This window comes from Eptatretus burgeri, chromosome 7, assembly GCF_056783735.1.
Source record: "Eptatretus burgeri isolate ZD-2024b chromosome 7, Ebu_testis_v1, whole genome shotgun sequence".
In the NCBI taxonomy this organism is placed as follows: Eukaryota; Metazoa; Chordata; class Myxini; order Myxiniformes; family Myxinidae; genus Eptatretus; species Eptatretus burgeri.
Genome location: NC_140967.1, coordinates 73517878 through 73542774, shown reverse-complemented (window position 1 = coordinate 73542774; position 24897 = coordinate 73517878). Strand labels below are relative to the sequence as shown.

General features: G+C 41.6%; 1 protein-coding gene and 1 long non-coding RNA gene across 4 annotated transcripts in view; one reads left to right on the top strand and one right to left on the bottom strand.

The window, feature by feature from the left end:
* LOC147023539 (uncharacterized) overlaps window positions 1-24897 on the top strand; it is a 181810-nt gene that overhangs the window by 99913 nt on the left and 57000 nt on the right. For all 3 annotated transcript variants that reach the window (XM_085889036.1, XM_085889037.1, XM_085889035.1), the window contains one exon: window positions 11962-12021. In XM_085889036.1, the coding sequence (XP_085745162.1) occupies window positions 11962-12021 (60 nt within the window). The remainder of the gene's footprint in view (window positions 1-11961; window positions 12022-24897) is intronic.
* Window positions 8205-23651, bottom strand: LOC147023540 (uncharacterized). The gene is made up of 3 exons (XR_015060266.1): window positions 23296-23651; window positions 20177-20318; window positions 8205-9201 (listed from the first exon to the last, which is right to left on the bottom strand). It is a non-coding gene; the product is annotated as an uncharacterized LOC147023540 (long non-coding RNA).

Genomic DNA, 24897 nt, shown 5'->3' with positions numbered 1-24897 from the left:
CTGTTTTGAAGACCTGGAGGGAAGAGTGGGATTGAAGAGAGTGTGTGAGTTTGTTTCAAAGGTAGGGAAAAAGAGGAATGAAAGAGTGAAGGTGATCAGTGATTCTTGATTTTGGTAGTTTTACCAGAAGGGGGTTGCTGGTGGACCTTGAGTGCCCTGCAGAAATATGGGGTGGGGGGAGGAGACATCTCAGACAGAGCAGGGGGGGCTGAGGCCAGAGAGGAGACGGTAGAAGACAGACAGACCATCAACCTGCCTCTGGTGAGGGAGTGAGAGACCCAAAGATTCAGCCTCATCGTGGGAGATACCAATGATCATAAATGCCTTGGTTTCCACAGCGTGAAGCCAAGAAAGGTGAGAGGCGGGAGCACCAGCACAGAGGGGAGAGCATTACTCCATCAGGCTACGGATGAAAGCTTTGAATGTGGTCAGGAGTTCAGATGTGCCAAGGAAGGACTTTGTGTGACTGAGGATGCTCAGACGGCGACTGGCTTTGAAGGCCAGCTTGGAAATGTGGCTTTCCCAGGAAAGACCATGGCAGATAGTGAGAACCAGAAGCTTGAATGAAAGGACTTCTTCAAGAGGAGAATGATGAATGAAGTCAAATATTTCATATTGTCGATGAGTGAAGTAAAATCGGCGAATCACATCTCCATTGGAAGGAAGTTTTCCTCCCTTGATTGGATGTGGGAAGTCATTACCAAGGAGAAAGATTGCTTTATTGAAGCGCGTACCCATCATTGCAAACCTGCAAACAAATTTGAAGAGTACTTAGAAATTTGCTGCATTGCACCGAGTAAAAACAGCTCTACTGGGAAAACCAGAATTCCCGTTTTGTCGGGGGGGGGGGGGGGGGTGAAAAATTAGTGTTGTTGGGGGACCTTTTAATAAAGTTCAATCGTCACAAAACTTTACATGGATAATTTTTAACCTTAAAGGAACACAACGAAGGGGGTGAGACAATAGAAATTCAGAAATTAATTTTCAACCCCACTATCAGTGGTGCATATATCCATTTATTTAGACCCTATAAAAATCACTCAACAGATTTTATTCCAAAGGGGATATGTACTTTGGAATGTCCAAACACTTTTTTTTTTTGCACTATTTACTATTATTAGTCCATGATGTTTGTATTGTATGCCATGAAAGCCCCACCTTGCAAATTGAGTTGAATCTGGTGAACTCACTTCATTCAGACTCGTCATACGCACAGCTATTGCAATTGGACATAAATTCTTCTCGTTTATCTTCTTATCCATGTACCTTCAAAAAGCTATCCTTGAGTCAATTTGTGTTCAACAACGCATAATCATTGCGTCCTTTGTTCCTGCTAGCGAAGCCTCCATATTGCCAATGAAACCCAATCTCCATTGCTCAGCTCGTCATCTCAACCAGTGATTTTGCCTTCGCACATGCCTTCCTTCCAACAAAAAATACATTCCTTTGTCATATTTGGCTTCTGCAGACATATAATATTTTGCATTTTGCCATGCCTGCTCTCATTCCACAACCTATATGCTTTAAGCATCACTTACAAAAAACCCCAGCACCTTAGGCTCCACGGAATTGCTGATGCTATTTCCCTTCCAATTTCACAGACCATCTCCCATTCCCACCCTTGTATATGCACACCCACAGTCCACCAAAATAGTTCCATGGCATATCTGATGAGGACATATGGCACGTATGCCTTCGCAAAGTCCAGCCACACAACTACCGAGTTCTTCCTCCGCCTTTTTGCTTTCAGCAATGTTTTCCATACAAAGGCAGAGTGCTCGAGACATCAACATGATCCTGTTTATCCCCACCTTTTTAACTGAGTCATCCACAAACCCATTCTCTTGTGGACCTACTGAACGTTGAAACGCCCTGATTTCTGACCATCAGTTTGGATTCCATCCTGATCAGTTAGCTCTGGAAAATCTGTTGCACCTCTCTCTGCTATGGTTGGTTAGGCCTCAATCTCAAACATGAGGCTCGGACCTTTTACCTGGACATATCTTGGGCATTCAACAAGTTTTTCATCCTGCTTTGCTCACCAGGTTCACTGTCTGTGGCATACAAGGCCACCTTCATTGCTGGATTTCTGATGTTCTCCACTTGTGCAGTAAATGTGTTGCTCTTAATGGAACCCTCTCCTTTCTTCTTATCTCCCAGTTGACGCTGGAGTGCCTGCTGATCTGGAAACTATTAGATGCTAGTCTGCGAAATGGATCATGTCCTTCAATCCTGGAAAATCTCAGTCTCACCCTGTCATTCTGGAAGGATCGTCAAATATACCCACCTATCTTTTTCCATGGTTGGCCACTGGAAGAGGGTCAATCTCTTGAACTTCTCCACCTTACAATTAGCCATAACTTACCATGATAATATAGCCTAGCTGGCCTCCAAAGCCAGTTGTATTCTGCACATCCTTCATTGTTCTAAGTCATTCCAATAACTCCTCATAGTCTTTAAGCTCTTTATCGAGAGCTCAGTGGAGTAGTGTTCTCTCCTCTGGGCTATAGCCCCAGCATCACCTTTTCATCACCATCACCATATGTTTCTTTTGGATTATGTGGAATGTATAGCTCTCAATTTTATTGGAATATCCTGTGATGAGGCAGAGGCACAAGGTCTGCTACGCTCTCATTGTTGGCAGATTGGTAGTCTCTGTTATTTACCACCTCTCCTCCGATTTAACTCCTGCTGCTCTCTCAGCCCTCTGACCCTCCCCAACTCTCTCAGATAGATTCATCCATCCAACGAAATGGTATTCATAGAAGACTTACCCTGTACAGTCTTGAGAAGGACTTGGTGTGAGCCAACTCTTCTGGTGGCAAATTTGTAATAAAAAAAATTTTTTGAAATCAAATGGAAGACCAAATAAAATAGGTACTGCATTGGAGTCATCATAAGGAACCCGAACAAGCAAAAAGCAAAGATGAAGTCATCAGGAGGAACATAGGACTCGATTTTCAACTGCTACTCCTCTAAACTCGCACCAAACCAGTTGTAGCCAAGTGAGCCTTGTTCAAAAAAAAAAAAAATCAAAAACAATCCAGATTCCAACATTAAATAATTCTGGCTGCCAGACAATGCATCTGATCAGGTTGAAATGTAAAACATTTATTCCCCATCACTACTAGATCATAATTTAGAAGTTTCACGTCAATTGATGCAGTGGTTCAAGAGAGAATTAAAAAAAAAAATTTCTCTCAATCCAATATGGCTGCCAAACCATGATCAATTATTCATGAACACCCTGGTATCCTCAAGGCTTGGGGAATAAATGTGTGAAGTTTTTCAGCTCTATCTGTCCAGCCATTCTGAAGATGAAGATTTAATGGTTTTAGGATAAATATAATGTGGCTGCCAAACCATGTGACCTCTGATATCATCAGTGGGGAACTACTTGTTCCTCATAGATAGGTGGTCGTACCTATAACGTTTCTCCTCAATCTGTTCGACCATTTCCGAGAAGATTTGTTAAGGGTTTTATGTTAACAAATTAAAAAAAAAACTGGCTGCCGAACCACGTGACCGATGCTGTCATAAATATTTTTCTTTTCACAAATTTATCCCTAAATGACCCGAAAATGTTTTCATACTGATCGGATGTAGAGTTCTATGTATGTATTTATGATGTCATAATGAAGGAACCAATGACATCATAAACAAATCACACTTATTCCCCATGTGGAGTACTTCACATGTGCCACCTTTCAATTTTTTTTTCCATGGAACGGTTTTGGAGATAGAGTTCCAACGTTTCTCCTTTTTTTTTTCCCAACATGGCTGCCACACCATGTGACCTTTGACATCATAATTATCATTAATACATTCTCCATTGGTAGTCGCACCGATGGTGAAAATTTAGTGTCAATCCAACAAGAAATTCCAGAGAAAAAGGAATAACAAAATGCAGACATGTACGTATGCATTACGGGACTAATCGCTTAACCCTGCTTTTTGCTTTGCGAGCGCAGGCGAGTCACCCCCTTATGGTTAGACTTCCAAAATCCAAGGAACTGCATACCTCACCTCCTTTGTTCTTTTTATCATGTCTATGGAACTACCTTCCAGAGGCTGTTCTTTCCCACTCTTCCCTCCAGGACTTCAAGCAGGCAGGACACCACCATCTCATGTCATCCACAAGATTTACCCACAGACTTTATTTCCCCAATACCTTCCCTGGCCCAACACTCTTACTTATAGGTTGTAGTGTTTCCTCCCGTCCTCTCTTCTTCCCGTTATTTATTTATTAATTTTTTTTTCCATTCCCTGCTCCTTGTGTCTCGGAGTTGCCCCGTTGCCTTACTGTCAGTTCATACCCTCCATAAGTTTGTTCTTCCATGAGTCTCACTCGATCTTATAGAAAGAAAATTGATTGCAAAATTGTTTTTAACTTTATTCATTAATTAATTTACATATTTGAATACTTTTTTGTTATTTCATCAAAATTCATCCATCTATAATTCCAGCAATCTCTGTGTGTTTGTCTGTCTGTGTGTCTGCGACCGCTGTTTCTCGACAACCACTGGTCCGATCTAATTGAAACTTGCCAGGTGTATTGCTGGGGACCTGAGTATCTACCTTTTCAAGGTTTGATATTAATCGGACAAGTGGTTCCCAAGTTATGGCCATTTATTTACCAAACCAATGACAGGACGCGGTGCTATGACGTCACGATTGGCGTCACAATTCTTCTTCTTTTTTTTCTTTTTTTTTTTGCACGTATCAAAATTGACAGCATAATTCTTCTTCTTCTTCATTTGATATGACGTCACAATTGATACTGGGGACCTGAGTGTGTGCCTTTTCAAGGTTTGATATTGTTCTTCTTCATCCGTTTCAGCTGTTTCCCAAGTGTTTCCCAAGTTATGGCCATTTATGATACGGTTGGTCCGATCTAATTGCAACAATGCCCCAATCCAGTCGTCGTTTACGAGAGCGAAGGAACGAAGCTGTGCGTCGTGGACGTGCAATGGAATTGGACGAAGCACGAGCTGCTCGCTTGACACGCAACCTTACGCACGTGACAAGGCGTCGTGCAGCTGAAACAGATGAAGCACGAGCTGCTCGCTTGGCAGATAACACTGGACGCAAGGCAAGGCGTCGTGCAGAAGAAACGGATGAAGCATGAGCTGCTCGCTTGACACGCGATGCGACGCGCGTGACAAGGCGTCGTGCAGAAGAAACGGATGAAGCATGAGCTGCTCGTTTGGCAGACAACACTGGACGTGAGGCAAGGCGTCGTGCAGAGGAAACGGATGAAGCACGAGCTGCTCGCTTGACATGCGACGCTACGTGCGTGACAAGGCATTGTTCAGAAGAAAGAGATGAAGAATGAGCTGCTCGCTTGGCAGACAACACTGGACGCGAGGCAAGGCGTCGTGCAGAAGAAACGGATGAAGCACTAGCTGCTCGCTTGACATGCGACGCTACGCGTGTGACAAGTCATCGTGCAGAAGAAACGGATGAAGCATGAGCTGCTTGCTTGGCAGACAACACTGAATGCGAGGCAAGGCGTCATGCAGAGGAAACAGATGAAGCACGAGCTGCTCGCTTGACACGCGACGCTACGTGCGTGACAAGGCGTTGTTCAGAAGAAACGGATGAAGAATGAGCTGCTCGCTTGGCAGACAACACTGGACGCGAGGCAAGGCGTCGTGCAGAAGAAACGGATGAAGCATGAGCTGCTCGCTTGGCAGACAACACTGGATGCGAGGAAAGGCGTCGTGCAGAAGAAATGGATGAAGCATGAGCTGCTCGCTTGACACGCGATGCGACGCGCGTGACAAGGCGTCGTGCAGAAGAAACGGATGAAGCATGAGCTGCTCGCTTGACATGCGATGCGACGCGCGTGACAAGGCGTCATGCAGAGGAAACGGATGAAGCATGAGCTGCTCGCTTGACATGCGACGCTACGTGCGTGACAAGGCGTTGTTCAGAAGAAACGGATGAAGAATGAGCTGCTCGCTTGGCAGACAACACTGGATGCGAGGCAAGGCGTCATGCAGAGGAAACAGATGAAGCACGAGCTGCTCGCTTGGCAGACAACACTGGATGTGAGGCAAGGCGTCATGCAGAGGAAACAGATGAACCACGAGCTGCTCGCTTGACACGCGACGCTACGCGCGTGACAAGGCGTTGTTCAGAAGAAACGGATGAAGAACGAGCTGCTCGCTTGGCAGACAACACTGAACGTGAGGCAAGGCGTCGTGCAGAAGAAATCACTCACCAGCAAGACCGGCAAGTAAGGGTTGCCCTGCGCCATCAGGACGTACACCATGCGAGACTCGAGCTGGCTTACCATGAGAATCGCAACCTTGCTCGATACGATGATACTAATTTCTTCTAAGAGGAACTTCATGTTGAGTACAGGCACGTGTTTAGCAGGACCTCATCTATCTATAATTCCAGCAATCTCTGTGTGTCTGTGTGTGTGTCTGTCTGTGACCGCTGTTTCTCGACAACCACTGCTCCGATTTAATTGAAACTTGCCAGGTATATTGCTGGGGCCCTGTGGATGTGCCTTTTCAAGGTTTGATATCAATCGGACAAGTGGTTCCCAAGTTATGGCCACTTATTTACCAAACCAATGACAGGACACGGTGCTATGACGTCATGATTGACGTCCCAATTCTTCTTTTTTTTTTCTTCTTTTTTTGCACGTACGGTTTTTTTTGTTTGTTTGTTTTTTTTGAACGTACGGGCACGCCCGTAGGTACGTCATCCATCAGATCCTTCAAAATCTGTTGGTTGCAAAATCTGTGATGGGTGTACAGGATTACGCACGTACGGGCACCCACCTACGGGCACGTACTAGTATTTAAAAATATTTGTATTTATTCAGTCATATCCATTTATTAAGCAGGAAACAGAATGAGAATCTACTGCTGTATTTTAATGTTCTTGTTCCCTATCTCAGTCCCTGTTTTATTTTGTTTGTCTCAATGAATATACACATTTTAATCAATCTCGATTGCATCATTTTGTTTATCCAAAAAAATACTTTCCTCGTTTATTTGCATTTATTCCTATTTTTCCATAATTTGAACGCTTTCCATGATTGGTACTAGGGCATGGCAGTGAGATACCCTGTTAGGGACAGACCTGTTGATGAATCTGCTTCTCCATAGGGTTGACCTTGTGTACTGCACCACTGGCTGTGAAATTGCTCTCGCCTTCTCTACACTGAGCCATCTCCATTAAGCAGGTTGTTATTGGAAACATACAGTGGATCACTGGAAAGAGACTGCCAGATTCATCATTCAGAGCGGCAAAGGAGCAATGAGCAATGGATTTGCATTTCAATATCCACCAGTGTCATTTTTTTGAAGATTGTAGCACTGCAAAATGCTTTGAGCAACGATCGTGCAAAAGCAAATAACCATAATATTGAGCCAGGATATTTTTTCCAGGTGAGATTCGCAAGACAAGCTTCTGCCTCGTGTTTTAACTCGCTCTTTTTGTTATTCTTCTACATGACCATAATATATTCTTCTTCTTCTTCTTCTTCTTCTTCTCTTGCTTCTTGTAATGACAACAACCAAAAAAAAAGAAAAAAGGAAAGGTTTGCCTCCTGCGTCCTTTGATTAAAAGAGGCATGTAGTTTCAGACAAATGAACAGAATATTGATTCTGTTTATTCACTGCGTCAGAGTTTGACAATGAGAACCGAATTCACTTTATCTGCGCCGAGTGACGGATGCAAAAAAGGTTCCCGCGGCTTGCCCAGCAGCTTGCGTTGGTAGCCGGTCATATGTTGTCACACAAAGGAGGGAATGCATTAAACATGAACAGCCTTGTGTGGCGTGGGGCCCAATTAAAAGGTGACAGCTGGGGATGCGTGAAGAAATTTGGCATACCTAAATCGGAGGTTTTCTATTCCGGAGCACGCTGAGCGCAATCTCTCCTTCCCACACACAAACAGCATTTACACTTGTGACTTTCTGCTGCTCTCAGGTTGTTGATTTTTGTGTGAAATCTTTCTTTGCTTTTTCTCTTTTGGTCTCTTTTTATTTTCATTTGAATCCTCGAGCCGGCTCACACCGGAACAGACACCGATTATTCTGGACATATTTCTACGGTGGAAGGTTGCCGGGATAAACATAAATATCACGCTTCAAACTCTCCTTTAACAGAGTTACACTTGTCACTGGCTGCACCTTATCTGTGGCAGAATAAGCTCCCTAGGTATTGGGTGCTACCAGATAAAAGACTGAATGGCTAAAGGAAATTCGCTCTGTGGGAGATTCATCGGCACTTTTCTTTACTATTACCTTTCATACCAGAGCGGTAACTCCGAAGAGGTGTAAAGGAAGTGTGTGTGTGAGCGCATAACCATTTATTTATTTCTCACAAGTAAAGTCAACAACATGTACATGTCGAAAATGTTTTGCAAATCCCATTTGATATTTTTTGAACAACTAATATTTTGAGTTGGTGGGGAAAGACCAACTACCTTTACAAACAGTCTCTGGAGATGTCACTGCGATGGTTTGATGTTCAGGTTATGTACGTTTGACATTAAATTTACTTCGCCGTACTGCTGTTTTCTCTCCGTATTTATACAGTTGTGCTCCTCCATATTATTTCTTCCGAAACCTGGAAATTGGACTTCTCAGCTTTACACTATCAGGACATTTTGTATTTGTAAAATACCTTTAAACAAGGCAAAAATTCTTTGATAAAAGATGCACAAAATGGGTATTATGTGCCATTAATCATTATTTATTGAATTGTGATAGATCACTCTTTTCTGGAAAGATCAGAACTAAGCCTTTGTCCACCTGACAAATTTGTATCAATTCGGTTTCCCTAATTGATCATTTATTACAATCAGTCTCGTCATTTAATTGATAAATTGTTTGTCACGACATGTACTTCAATGATCTGACTCGTGCTTCAGCTTCATAATTACTCTTGTAAACCTGTAAACATTTCTTGAAGGTTCCCCCGCCACCCCCCTGAGATTTACTACTGCCTTATCTCAGATAGTCCAGATTTACAAGGCTCGCCCTTCCCAAGCAGCTGTTCCATGTAGAATTGCAATTGTCCAGTGACCCTAATGCCGAGTCGTGCGACGGTGTGAGGATGTCTTTCACAAGATGTCAAGATGTTAACAATGTGGCTCAAACGGTGCCATTTTCTGTTCTCCTTTGTATGTCCACTTCTTCTCAACACCACATTTATCTTTCCCACCAAAAGCGACCTTTTAAAAGGAAGGAAACGGTAATACGGTGTTAGTTTGCACAAGACGATCAATACCCATTCATTCCTGGCGGCATTAAAAGTTGTGAATTAATTCAAAGGGAAAAAAATATATACAAAAGGAAAATGCTGCTGATAAATTATTGATGGCTGCAGGTTACTCAGAAGGTGAAAAGGGTACAACATTGAAACAGTTATTTTCATGGTACAATATTGTTTAAATAAATAAATAAAGTTTTTGGAATTACATTCTTGTCTTTTAACTTGCTCAGAGATATATTGCATGTTGTGAGCCATTGGGTCATCATGTGTTTAGGGATGAAGGCCAATGCTTTATATTACTGTGGAATCACTGCACACCATTTCCCATTGTACCTAATGCTCATTGCTTCAGTGGTGTCGATGATAATCAAAATATGAACACACTTTGCACGGATCATTAAATATCAAAATACTTCACAGCATGTAATTCTCCTATTTTGTTGATAAATACGAAGTTGTTATGCATTGTCGATAAAATCTCGTGGCTCCTGGTTAGATATTCGCTGTTCCTTTCTTTGGCATCATGCTGTTTCCCCATGATTGTATCATAGTAGTGATCAAAACGGAGGACTCTGTACCTTATGTTAATGCAGACAGTATTCCATCGGAGTCGCTGAACACCATGATGTACCAAAGATCGGGTATCACTTCATGTGAGAAAGCTTTATGGAGTGTAAGTAGGCACACTGCATGGCTCAGTATTGTTAGCCTTTACATTGGCTTGTTCAGTTGAACTTCCTTGTGGTAGAAATATATATATATATTTTTAAACATATGTATGTATATATATATGTATATATATATATATATATATATATATATATATATATATATATATATATATATATATATATATATATAATTTGTATGTGTTTATATATATAATTTGTATGTGTTTATATACATATATACATATGTATACATATTTGTTAATTTATATTTACATATACATAATATATATATATATATATATATATATATATATATATAAAATATACATATTTGTTAATTTATATTTACATATATATATATATATATATATTATATATTTTATATATATATATATATATATATATATATGTTAATTTATATATACATATATATATATATTATATATTTTATATACATATATATATATATATATATATATATATATATATATATTTGTATTATTCTCTTCCTGAGCCCTGCTTTACTTACTTTTGCCTTGGCATGATGACATGCCAGTTGATTGGAGCTTGCTATCGCTGACAGAATCTCGCTCCTCAAACCACCAGAGTCGGAAATTGAAAACACTTGTTGGCTTTTCTATCATTATCTTCAGTATCGAAAAGAAAACAACAAACAATGAATAACATGGAGGTACAGCACTTACTTGCAGAATGTGATAATGTGCCCTTGGAGAGGGGGAGAAAACAGCATAGAAAAACTCAGCTGTGAAATCGCTTCATTTCAAAAAGATGACTGCACCCCCTGCATCCACTTCCACATGTAATAAAGCTAATCTATTTTTCTTTTACTGATACTGTATCAACGGATGGTGAGCTTGCCGCCATTGGTAGCCTATTATGCTGTGGTATGATAGGCAGATGTTTCAGCATTGAGTACAGGAGAGATAGCCGTCCTGTTTGTGTATTGTTGCATGCGAGTGAGGAAGATAAATGGCTTTTCTGAGATGGATTACCATGAGGACTTCCAGCCAGTGTCACATCGCTCTAAACAAGCTCCCCACACTAGTAGCTATTGGCAGCAATGAATAATTTGTCATGCTGGTGTCCAAATTTCACAGATTGTCCGTAAGGCACACCAAACAATCCACTATTGTGCAGCCATTGTATTATTTGAGGATAAACCACATTTTGAGGTCTTCTCTCCTTTTTTTTTTGTGCTTTTTCAAGATGCCAAAGCTGTTGTAATGCAAGGAAGCATCTCGGATAACGGGTCACACTGTCACTGCAGGGGCATTTGGTGAAGTTGATTCAGAGGATTTGAAAGGTCTGGAAGGAAGGTATTGGTCTTATGGCAGGCCATGGAAGCAGGAGAAGTGTGCTTCATTTGGTGCATTGTTAATGACGTTAATCGTTGTTCATACTGATTCAATTCTGCATGTTTGAACAAATTGCTGAGTTATTCCAACCATGCTTGAGCATCGGGAACTAATCGGAGGAGAGATGCATGGATTCCAACATGATCCTGTATTTGCTTACACTCTGACCTTGTTGCTGCATTGCAACGTCCAACCTTTTATATATGGTGGTACCACAAGCTTGGATAAAACACAATTTTAATAACATAAATATTACACGTTTATCATCTTCTTGTTCCAATTTAATATTTGTCTTTTACTTGCATTTTCTTACCATCATCATCCCCCCTACATTTTACTCGTCATCACACTTGACTTCCAAAAAAAGTAAAAGCCACTCTTCACTCTGCTGTTCGTAGGCCTGTGGTGAGACCCAGCAGCTCTCAGGGACTGTCAAAAGTAATGTCGTGATAAGGGCCCAATCTCTCCTGCATGAAATTGAGCCAGGCAGGCTGGGCCAAGTGTGGCTAATACGATTGCTGAGCTTTGCCTCGAATGCACACTGTAATGGTTTGTCCCTGCTCCTCATGTGACTGATGCTGACTTTTTAATGTCTTTTTTTTTCTTACCCCTTTCACATTGATTACCTCTCTTTTTACCCCACCCGCTTTTGTCTCGCTTTCCTAACCACAGACCCAAACAGAGAAAGATGTGGCAGAAGACCTGGGATGTGAGATGACCTCAACAGTGGCTGTAAGTACAGTTCAAGTAGCTGAGTTCCAGTATGTTCTTTGTGTTTATCATGCACTCAGCCATACTGCCCGAATCCACATCCTCAGCCTGCTTCCATTAACGGCAGCCCAGCCCGGCATTCTGGGCCGCACCCTGCCCCCGAGGTGCGCTCACTGCTACGAGATGAAATTCCACGCCTCGCCTGCCTGCCTGCCTTTTCTGCAACATCAGGCCCACCGCCGAAGCGGGAAAGTGGGCCGAGGCTCAGATGAAACTAGGCTGAGGGTGTATTTTCTTTGGACATGAGGCATCATTGCAGCAGATTTGGTGCTTGAAGAGAGCCATGCAGGCACTGATGATGGCCGGTGGCTGCATACAAATGGAATTCTGTGGTAAAATTGACATCTCTCTCTACTTGAGCAACCAAGCCTTGCTGGGCCACTAGGACTATTTTCTGTGCTAAAGGCTTTCACCTAATTCCCTATATACTTCAGCATATACTTTTTAAACTCCTTGAACCCGTTTCAGATTGTTGCTGTTGCCCAAAATTTCATCTTTTAATCTTTTTTTTTTTCTTTTCCTTTTCGTTTGTTGCCAAGGGGGAAAAAACATTCCAGCATAAGAATCAAGATAACAAAAAAAATTGGCAAACTTTTCTTTTGTTCCCCTTCCTCGGTTCTTTGATGCAAAATTATTTTGATTCATTTGGCATCAAATGACATGAGCAATAGGAAAGGGATGAAGAGAAGATGCGCAACAGCTGACATTAAGAGTGTTGAGCTGACATCCATTTGTGAGTTGTTGCTCTTATAATACAGTATAATATAATACTATGACTTCTCTTGCAAGGAACTCCAACACAGGAGGAAGCCATTAAGCCCATAGAGCCTGAGCAATGGTTGCCAACCTATAATCGTTTGGCGGTGCTCTATCCTTTTTAAATGCTGATCGTCAATCAAGGAAACAACGTGGACCAATTTACCCCACAGATGCGAAGCGAATAGTGGGGTTAAGCAATTGGTTCAGATCCGTCTGTGTATCTATGTTATTGGTTTATGACCGTCAGTTTATGATCGAGGAGCAACTTATTTAGATTGAATGTTATATTTTGAAGACAAATTGGAACATCAATAGGAAGACAAGTTTGCCGTTTAACAGTACTTTGTCTCTGAATTCATCCCGATCGCACATGCATCGAGAGGAGTGAGATAAAAAATAAAATTCTCTGTCTTCTTGGCAGTCAAAATTTAAAATAATTCTGAAAAGGAAATTTACTGTTTTTAAGGGCGTTCTAAAGGATGCAAACAGCAGGCACAAAGAACAAATGTAACCTGTTAGATAAAGTAGTGTAATCAACATGGTAAAATGGCAGTAAAACCCAGAATTTATTTATTTGTATGCCTTTAATCCTCTTTAAACTTTTATTTTAATTGGATTATATACTTGAACTCTGTATGACATAAATCCCTTTCATAATACTTCCAAGAACCTTCAGTTTTGCATTACTTGGTCATGTTATATAGTGTAGTGTGGAAGCCTGACCTGCTTCATAGCAATAAACTTCCAGGTTTTTTTTTAACGATTTTTACAATCATTTTTTCATGGAAAATCGAAGTATATACTTGAACACTGCATGGGGTATCATATTGTATGAACTCGCGAGTTAGTCATTGGTGTGACTCGTCAAGGGTCGGGTTGGAACCTTCCAGACTCGAGTGCGTACACGAATTAATACACCACTGAGTCTGATATATTACAGAGAAGGTTTTGTTCTCTCTTTGGTTTGATCAGGAGCAGAAAGTCCCACAAAGTACTAAGTCACAAAAATGGAGCTTTGAAAACATGAAAAAAAAAATAATTTATGCTTAATAGCCAATCAGGAAATGAATATTTCTGCTACTAATGAAGAATTATTTTGTGAAATAGTTTTTTTTTCTTCTTGCTTACGAGGCAAAAACGACAATAGTAATACACCTGTGAATGAGTCCAGATTTTAAAATTGGTGCTTTACAAGGAAATATTTTTTTTTCCACTCAACTCACTCTCGGTAAGCATTTCCACAAATGCGTGCTTCACGCGTGATCATTGTAAACCTTTAAATCCTCTTCTCTTCCTGGCATTATTTTTCATTAAATGGGAATTACAGCCTTGCACGCTGCATTTCTAACTTGTGAACATTTATGAGTTCCATAAGCCTTTTTTGCATTGCAAAGATTATGCTTGCCTGGGTTGTATTGAAATATTTGAAGCAAAATGATACCTTGGCTTTGTTTTCAAGTAGATCCACGTAGAGTATGATTGCACCAGACTCTAATTACATGAGATGTTTGCACCACATCTTTGCCTAAATTAACAGAACTAAACAAATTAATTATATACGCTTCATGAAAAATGCAGCAACAAAAGTTTTGAGGCTTGTATTGTTTTTTTTTTAAGGTATGTTCAAACAGGTTCATATTATGAACTCCCTTACAAGGAACTTCAATGCAAGAGGGGACCAGTAGGTCCATCAAAGCCTGTGCTATGATTGCCAACCTGTAGTTGCACATGCTCTGTCCTTATTAAATGCTGAGCATCAAGCTAGGAAGCAGCCTGTACCATTTTTAAAGTCTTTGGTATGACTCAGCCCGGGTTTGAACTGCCATCCTCTTAGACTCAGACCTTAACAGTGGTCGAACCATGAAGACTGGGCACTCCAACCATTGAGGCAAGGAGTCGATTATGGTTGAAGATGATTCAGACTGTTCATCTGGACATGAAAACCATGCAGTGTAAGCAAATGTAAACAAGTTCCTTTTGCATTGCATTTGATACAACAATAATTAATTAATTGTTTTACTGAGGTAAATTCTTTCATTAATGCTATTGGTTAAACATATTGTTTCTGTCAATGTCTGCGCGTAATTTGACGCATCTCTTCCGAAGCTCTCAAAAATTCCCCCCTCACCTTTGTCCCACCTTTCATCCCCCCCACTCATCCTTCTCAAAGTTACCCCCCCCCCTCTTCTCCACAAAGCTGTCTCCTTCCACTGCCCTCTCACCTCCATCTCTTCACTCTACCTCCTCAAATCCTCAACTGCCTTCTTCCCCCTCTCTTGTCCTCCCTCTCCCCCAGCACCACAGAGACTTTTCTCCTCATTCGGCCCCCTCCCCTAGCTATTCTGCAATCCTACACACTCTTTCAACAACCCTCCTTACCTCCCCTCCTCCTCCCTTCTCCTACCCTCCCCCTCCCCCCCACCCCCTGCACCCAAAGCCTCCTCCCATACCTCTTCATTAAGCGTGTGGACCTCAAATATCCGGGGCCTTTGCTCAAAACTTTCAGATCTTTCCTTACAGGTTGCCACTGACAAACCAGACATAATCTGCCTTACAGAAACTTTCCTCCCCCAAGACGTGTCTGACTCCCAAGTATCTCTCCCTGGTTACTCCCTCCTCCGGTATAACAGACCTGAGCCTCGTCCTGGTGGAGGAGTTACTCTCTTCATCAAAGACTCTATTCCTCACTCTCCATGCACTGCTCTCACTCCCCCACACCCACAGGAATACCTCTGGCTACGGCTTCCCCTCCACTCCCACCTCATGTTTATATGTGTACTGTACCAGCCACCTAACAGTGATGACTCCATCTGCACCACACTATCCGAAAACATGGACCAACTTCTATCTTCACATCCAAACTCTCTCTTCCTCTTATGTGGCGATTTCAATTGTCATCACGCCAGTTGGCTAGGTGTGGGTACCTCTCTCACCTGTCATGGCACCTCAGCAAAAGCTTTCTGCGACTCATTGGGACTGACTCAATCGGTCAACTTCCCGACCCGGATCTCAACCAATGGTACCCCATCTCTTCTGGATCTGATTTTGACAAATTTCCCTGACAATATCTGCTGCTCTTCCTCCGCTCCAATCGGTTCTTCTGACCACGTCCTTGTCAAAGTGGACATCTCTCTGGCTGTTATCAGATAACCACCTCACCGCCGTCGAGTCTGGCATTTCACTCAAGCTGACTGGCAGGGTCTCCAAGCAGCCATCAAACTTATAGACTGGTCTCCTATCGCTACTTTCTCCAACATCAACTCATCCTGGGAATTCTTTCAAAGAAACTTGCTCTCCCTCATGCACAGATTTATTCCCTCTCGTCTTCAGTTGTCCTACCCTTCCTCCCGCCCTTGGTTTACTGAAGCTTGTGGCGAGGCAGTTGTCCTGAAACAACTTGCCTTTGCCTCATGGAAAGCAAACCCAACTGAGGGCAATCTCAGTTCTTTCCACAAAGCTCGGAACAAGTGTGTATCTACCCTCAGGAGAGCCAGAAAACAACATCTTTCTAATCTCAAGTCTGAACTCTCAAACCTCTCTCCCTCCTCAAAGTCCTGGTGGCGTCTAATCAAATCTGTTTCTGGTGTATGTTCCCCCTCCATCCCCTCCCTTACCTCAAATGGCCGCACTGCTGATACTGCACGTGAAAAAGCTGAATGCCTAAACTTGGTGTTTGCAGCTAAATGTTGTGTCAAAAACCCATCACTTTCTCTACCAACCTTACCCAGTTGCACCCCACTGTCCCTGGACTCTGTGTCCTTTTTTCCTGACAAGGTGGAGAGCTTTCTGTCAAACCTCGACTCAGATTCTGCAACCGGTCCAGACGGCATCAGCCCACGTGTCCTCAAAGCCTGCTCTTCTGCTTCTGCTCAGCTCTCTCTGTTCTATTCACCCTCTCATTTGCTCAAGGAAATCTGCAAACATCACTGCCCTGCATAAAAAAGGCGCAAAAACAGATCCCTGCAGTTACAGACCCATCAGCCTTCTCCCAATCATCAGCAAGGTTATGTAATCCATCATCGCTTCAGACATGAAATCCTTCCTCTTCTCCAATGGCCTGATTTCCGATCATCAATTTGGTTTCAGACCAGGTCACTCTACCCTGGATATGCTGCTTCTGCTCTCCCATCAATGGATGGAGGTCCTCAATGCCAGCCAGGAAATCTGAGCCGTATCCCTGGACATATCACGTGCTTTTGACAGAGTCTGGCACCCTGCCCTACTAACCAAACTCTTCCCATGGTATCCAAGGCCATCTCCCCTCTTTGCTCCCAGACTTCCTCTCCTGTCGCAGTCAAGGTGTGGCCCTAAATGGAGTTCTTTCATCCCCTCTTCCTGTCCAGGCTGGAGTTCCTCAAGGTTGCATTCTGGGCCCTGTTATTTTTCTTGTTTTCCTCAATGATCTCCCCGACTCTCTGGAAAATCCTCTCTATCTCTTTGCTGATGACTCCACCCTCTGCCGTACCATCTATCATCCCTCAGACCGGCAAGCAGCAGCTTCTTCGCTCACTGCAGATCTGGATAAAATCACAAACTGGTCCAACACGTGGAACATGTCTTTCAATCCGGACGAATCTCACACTCTCACTATGTCTCTTCGAAAAGACCGTTTGGAACCCCCCCCCCCATCCACTTTCTCAACAATCCTCTGGAAGAAGTCCTTTCTTTCAAGCTTCTGGGTCTCACTATCTGCCATGACCTTTCCTGGGAAAGCCACATTTCAAACCTCGCCTACAAAGTCAGTCGCCAACTGGGAATCCTCCTTCGTGCAAAGTCCTTCCTCGGCCCTCTTGAGCTCCTGACCACTTACAAAGCTTTTGTCCGTAGCCTGATGGAGTACTGCTCTCCCCTCTGGGCTGGTGCTCCAGCCTCCCACCTTTATCGGCTTCACGCTGTACAAACCAGGGCATTTCGGATCATCAGCATCTCCCGCAATGAAGCTGAGTCTTTGGGCCTCTCACTCAATCACCGCAGGTTGGTCGGTGGTCTTTCTGTCTTCTACCGACTCCTCTCCAGCCTTGCACCCCCTGCTCTCTCTGCGATTTGTCCCCACCACATTTCCTCAGGGCGCTCAAGGTCAGCCAACAACCCCCTTCTGGTAAAACTCCCAAAATCAAGAATCACTGCTCACCTTCACTCTTTCATTCCTCTTTTTTCCCGCCTTTGGAATAAACTCCCTCACTCTATTCTTTCCCATTCTTCCCTCCAGGCTTTCAAAACAGATGTTCACCACCACCTCTTATCATCCCCCATCCAAATCCTTGATCTTTTCTACCCCCGATAATCCACCCAAGCCCACCTCCTTCAAATTCCCTGCTTTCCTTCCTGAAAGTCCCTGTAATGTCCATCTTCTTTTCCCCATGTTCCCCGTCCCATCCCTCTCCCCTCCACAGATCTCCAATGTGTCTCTTCCCCACTGTTTTGTCCCTCCCACTCCCGCCCCTCTTGTCTCATGCCCCCTTGATGTGCGTTGTGTGTTCGCTCTCACACGAGCCTCGACAAGGTATCCAAAAAAACAAAAAAAACTGCCAGACGGATTGTCGCCACTTTTGGCATGCGGGTGCTCTGTGGTCTAATGAACAGCATGGTCTATGTGAGATCACGCCAGATGGAGAGATTTGGGAATTTTTGGCGATTTTCTAATTTTTACATTCTTTTGCGTGGTGACGTGTGACGTCACCGCTGAGAGGCGTAATGACGTCATTACATCATCGGTCATTCGCTGACGTCATTACGTCTGTCGTCGACAGACCATCACTGCTGAGAGGAGTAATGCCACTCCGACAAAACGGTGTCTGCAATGTAAAACCCTCTTCTGCACATGCTGACTACTTCAGAAGGTGCATTTGACACAAAAAATGTAACAATAAACATTGTATATAAAGAAATTCGATAAATCACATTGTGAACACTGGATATATTGACGTCCTCACGAACTCTCACTTTCGAAACTTCGCGCAGAGCACGGGTTTGGCTTGTGTGTGTATGTATGTATATATATATATATATATATATATATATATATATATATATATATATATATATATATATATATATATTAAATAAAGGAGGTATTTAGATCATTAGAAAAATTAAATATATAAAATAAAGTAAAAATTAATTGATGAATTAATATTATTTATAAAATACAATAATAAATAAGCATTAAAATAATTTGTTGGTGGTTGCTCAGATACGCAGTGCAGCATGTTAAAATTGGTTATTCATGACAATTTGAATATTTCAATGACAGTTTGAGTCTATGGTTCGATGGAGGTGCTGTGTAAATGACATGTCTACAACGTAAAGTGTTTATCGCTTGATATATTATCATATAAAGTGGTGGATGATCAAAGTTATTCATATGTAGTGATACATTAAATAAATGTAATAATTTAATTCGTTTGACTAAGGATATTGCATTGCTGTGTTGACTGACTGTCTGGACACAACTTTGAGATTGTGGGTCCATTGATGTTGAGCGATCTTCTGATGTGGACCGGCGACCAGAGTTGTGGATCCGCTGTTTGGAGAGGTTCTGAGCTGAAAGGATTGAAACCTCGATGAAAAACCGTGCCCAGCTGATGATCCAGGCAGTTGGGTAATCAGTAAATTGCTTATAAGTTAAGGTTATAACTTGAAATAAAATAACTTTTGAAAGTACTTACCAGTACATCATGTATCTGTGTTTGTGTATTTATGTGTGTGTATAAATGTATGTATGTATGTATGTGTATATATATATATATATATATATATATATATATATATATATATACATATATGTATATATACATGCATATATGTATGTATCTATGTATGTGTGTGCACACATGCACATTGTGTTGTTATGTCCTGCTTCTTTCTTGGGACTATAGTGCAGTAATTGGTCTTTATTTTGATTTCATAAACTAACATGTCAGAGAAAGCCAAAGTTAAGTTGTTATGCAAAAATAACATGGCTGTCTGAAATGAGCATGCAAGATTGCCACAAAAGCAGTCTCCAGATGATGATAGACGAGCTTACATTGACATACCATAATTGATTTGTTTCACATGTTTGACCACCATGCATTGACCACGATACAAGCTTGTAAACAAATTATCTTTAACAAATCAGACTATTCAGCACCCACTGTGGGATGTTGTGTCATGCCATACTTTCGCAAGGACCACCTCCACAGTTGATCAAGTGACTGTGGGCAACTTGGTTTCCACAAACATGCATATATCTATGTATATATATATATATATATATATATATATATATATATATATATATATATATATATATATATATATATATATATATATATATATTTTTTTTTTTTTTATATACATATACATACATACATACGTGCAAGTACCATCCATCACTTCGCTGACAGGTCTACTAAAAGGGGAGAGGGGGGAAGATAAAAAGAGAGGGAGAGAAAGAGAGGGGGGAGAGTGAGGAGGTGGAGGGGGAAAGAGAGAGGAGGGAGGTGGGGTCAGGAGGGCTGGGTGAAGGGAAGGCAGTGAGAGGAAGGGAAGGCAGACATGTGGTGGAGCATTAATTACGATTCATACTGTTTCATCAAAATGATTCTGCATAGAATAACAGTGAAGATGGAAACAAAATCACGTCTGAAATCCATTTTCTTCTGGTCATACTATAAATACCACCTGGCTACGTCCGGAGTCAAACTATATCTGGCTACGTCCATAGACAAACTCCATCCAGACACATCCGGAGCCGAACACCACTCAGAGATAAACACCGCCTAGACACGTCTGGAGACAAACACCATCTGGACATAATCACTGCCCAGAGAGAGGAGAGAGACAGAGATGTTGGGGAAGGTGCTGCTCTGTATTAAGTGGAGGCAGAGCGAGGATGGGACAGACAGAGAGAGAGAGAGAGAGAGAGAGAGAGAGAGAGAGAGAGAGAGAGAGAGAGAGAGAGAGAGAGAGAGAGAGGTGTGTGGGGAGGGGTGTTAGCACAAACAAAATAAGGGGAGGGGTGTTAGCACAAACAGGTTACATTGGTTGGCGATCCGCGCAAACGTTATAATGGTTTTTTTAAACGTCTGTTTTTTTTTTACCAGATTTGCTTTGATTCCCTGGAAAGCATCTCACCAAACCTCCGAAAATATAGACACAGATCTGGCAGACGCTATGGATATTATCAATCCTTCTGGGGGACATGGCGTGAGGTCTGGCAGTGAATGCATTAAATCATACAGCTCAATGAAGCTGGTAAATTTTGGCACGTTCCTAAACATTTTTTATTTACTCAATATAATTATCCAAACAGTAGAAAAAGATAAGTTTAATCATTAGAAATTTCACATTCTCTTGTGTATGTATGGAGAAGGAGGAAACACACAGCCTTGCTTGCTTAAAGTAAATAGTTATGTTGGATTAGTTATGACTCATTATTTCTTTAAATTATCCGATTTCACAACAGATTTCGATGCTTATTTACTCGGGACAACATCCGATCCTCAATGTCAAAATAATATTTCGATGATATACTTTAATTAGTCCGTGAGAGTAGATCATGGAAAATCGTATCATATAATGCATTAAATCCCTTCAAGCTCCTAAATTGAAAACTATAGCACTTACAAAAGCGAAGTATACAGCGATTCGTAGCTCGGATGAACAGACATTCAATAATATGAGTGAGGAAAGTGAAAAAAAACGTTATCGTTAAGAAGTCATTGCGGCCTGTCCAAGTCAAGGCATGGTTGAGCAGGGCAAAAAACATGGTGGCTTCAGACCCCAGAGAGAGAGAGAGAGAGAGGGGGGTGACAAAGGATGTACCTGATGAACGATATAATAAATAATGCTCTTATTATCTTCAAAAGGGGTGGAGGAGACAAACTGATGCATTGATACACACACACACACACACACACACACACACACACACACACACACACACACACACACACACACACACACACACACACACACACACACACACTCTGACATTTATTGGTATATATAAATATATACATACATACATACACGTTTGTGGTAACCAAGTATGGAACATCAATGTATATTGATGTTTCAAGCACGTTCAATCACATTTGTGCAGAAATCATACAGACCACTATGTGCGAGTGATGTTGTGGTCCTGAAGTGCAACATTGGCTTTATGTGCATGATGTCGATTGGAGTTGTTATTTCATGGTGTAGAATTGTTGGTTGCTCTTTCTGTCTGGAACGTACTGTTGAAAAATAGTTCCTTCTTGCAAGGATAACAACATAATGATCCTCTCCTTTGGCGACCTCAACAAAGTCTCACCGTGAACCGTCAAGTCTGACACCACCTTGCCAGTGCCTTAGAAATAACACAGCGATGAGCATTATACTGGAAAGCTGTTAGTCGGGGTCCATCCCCTTTGACCATCCCAATGGTGTGAGCTAGCTCATTTGGTATTAAATGATGCCTGATTGGCATTCTTCAGTTGTCTTAAACCACATTGGTAATTTATAGGGTTTTGACAGGGGTCGTGTTTCATTTCTGTGGTCGTGTCGACAGCAGATTCTGTGGGATTTATTTCAAATGTGAATATCCAGGATTGCTTCGTCCAAGTGACCATGTTTGTTCCATTGGTCCAATTTCCTGATTGGGTTTTCTTTCCTCAATATCCATCAATTCGATTTTTTCATATACATGATGAAAAAATTTCTGTCCTGAAACTAAGCTGTTATTTCCTTTTAAAATCTGTTGCTTAATTTGTTTGTGAGCATTATATTTTGACCAATGCCTTTTAAACATAAAATCTCTTCACTAGGATTGGTCTCAAATTCCAATTCAGCGCCCGTGTGTGTGATGACATATGACGAACCTGCATTTAGGTTGCGATACACAATTGCAGGGATTGCCCTGGACCTTCTTCCTGTGTTTAATTATTTTAATGATTTCAACTCTATCATCATGTTTGTTGCCGCCGTTTAGCCTTGCAAATTTTTTTTACCAAAAATTATCTTTCAATGGTTGCCTGACATTGAGAACACTGGTCTGCTAATTTTGAGGGTTTGCATTCAAACCCAACTGAAGGCAGCAGTTTTAAGGACTTGAATTCTTAGCTTAAGACTGAACTAGTCTCAGAAGAATTACTGTCACTATACTATATTGCTTGTGAAAACCAAGCTGGCTCATCAATGACCTTTGAGAAGGAGATAATCTGCCTGCCCCATCGAGTTTGCTCTGAATTTGATGTCACAGCACACCATAGTCGACTCTTTATGGCCTCAGGTCAACTTTGGATAGGCACTAAAATGTCAATGTCCAAACAAATGGCATTGTCACTCAAACATTCCCTTGAACGAATTGAAATATATTATTGCTTGAGTACCAAACAAAAACTACTTCCAGAGATACAAGAGGTATATAATGTTTGTTGAAATGACTCCAATATACTTCTCTTTGAATCTTTGAAAGTGTGACATAGAGGATAACTTCAATCTGAATCTCACCTTTCTTTCCCGGCGGCCATGTTTCGCGACAGCAGAGCCACGCAGTGCATCCGAACAGCTTCACTGCCCTATGCTCGGAGTGCAGGGCACCCTGCCGCTACTTTATGGCGGGATTAGTGTTTCCCAGAGGGTCGTCCATACAAACGGCATCCTCCCGGTCACAGAATCTCCTTCCTGCTGCCCACTGTGTGGCTGATTTACTGATCTGTCATGTGGTATTTCAGGAACAGCCTCCCTGGGTGTCGCTTCTCCTTGAGTTTCAGACGATGTACCTTCCGCTCCTCTTTTTTCATTCTCTCTGAGAATTCATCCTTCTTTGTGGTATCACAGAGTAGGAATCAATTAACAGGATATTGCTGCAAAGTCAAAGGAGAATGATGTATATTAATAACCAAGCTAAGGATTTAACATTTACAAATTCAGCTTAAAACCTCATGAAGTGAGAAACTGCACCACTGTGGAAAAGGAACAAGGGTGGAAAATTGTGGGACAAGTCGAGACTGAGTAAGATGATTCCTTGAAAAAGATGCAATCATGCACCTGAAGCTGAAGAACATGGGCTGAATAAGATCGTCTATTACGGAATTGGAAGACGGTGCATGGATATATCAATATAAATATGTAAATATATAAATATGTATATTAAAAAATGTTTATATATGTGTATATATATTTGTATGTATGTATGTATGTATGTATGTATATGTATGCTCACTCTTGACGAGAAAGAGAGGACAATAGCATTTGTCCTTGTTTGTTTTATCTCGCTCGTGGTTAACTTTCATAGTAAGCATCCATAAAAATGAGGTTGTATATCAGCCTTTTCACAATTTCGTACTTCTGGAATTATTTTCCCCTCGAGGGTAATGTCACTTTCACACTTTTGTGTAAAACGTCCATCAGAATTTTGAAAAACTCCCCAACCACTCAGTGGAGTTACATCCTGGTGTGATGAGCCATTCACTTCAAATTTAGAGCTGCATTAATCTGGCAGGTTGCTGGGTTAGCTCAGCAGGTAAAGCTCTTACCTTATGATGTAAGGGTTGTGGATTCCAATGCAGTTCTGCTTGAAATCACAGTGGGAAAATACTGGCAACTGCCCAGTGAATTAGCAATCCTGGTGTAAAAAGGCTTAACCAGAAAGTTTGTGCATATAATATATTGGAAGACCGTCCAGCAAACTTGAGTCAGGCATAGCCAAAGGCATAGCATCCAGCAAAGCACATTAATTGGATGTGTGGTGTTTGGGGTAGCAGTTTGGCCGAGCTGAAAAATTTCCAGTGTCGAAACAAAAAGTGGGAGGATGTTTGAATGCCATTTTATTTTGTCCATAATGAACAGGCCTTTTTTACCTATTAATAGCACCGTGCGCTGTCAAGCAGATGGAGAGACGATCACGGTGCTTTGATGATCAATAGTCACGGTACATATTTATTATTGGATTGAGTGTGCAATTTACAAATTCTGTCATAAACTGCTGAAACGCACCTATATATATATATATATATAACCTAAAGATGTAAACTAACCAACAGTTATTCCAATTTTTTTCACTTTACATTTTATTATTACAAGTGATAGTTGTTGCTCAATCTGCGCTGG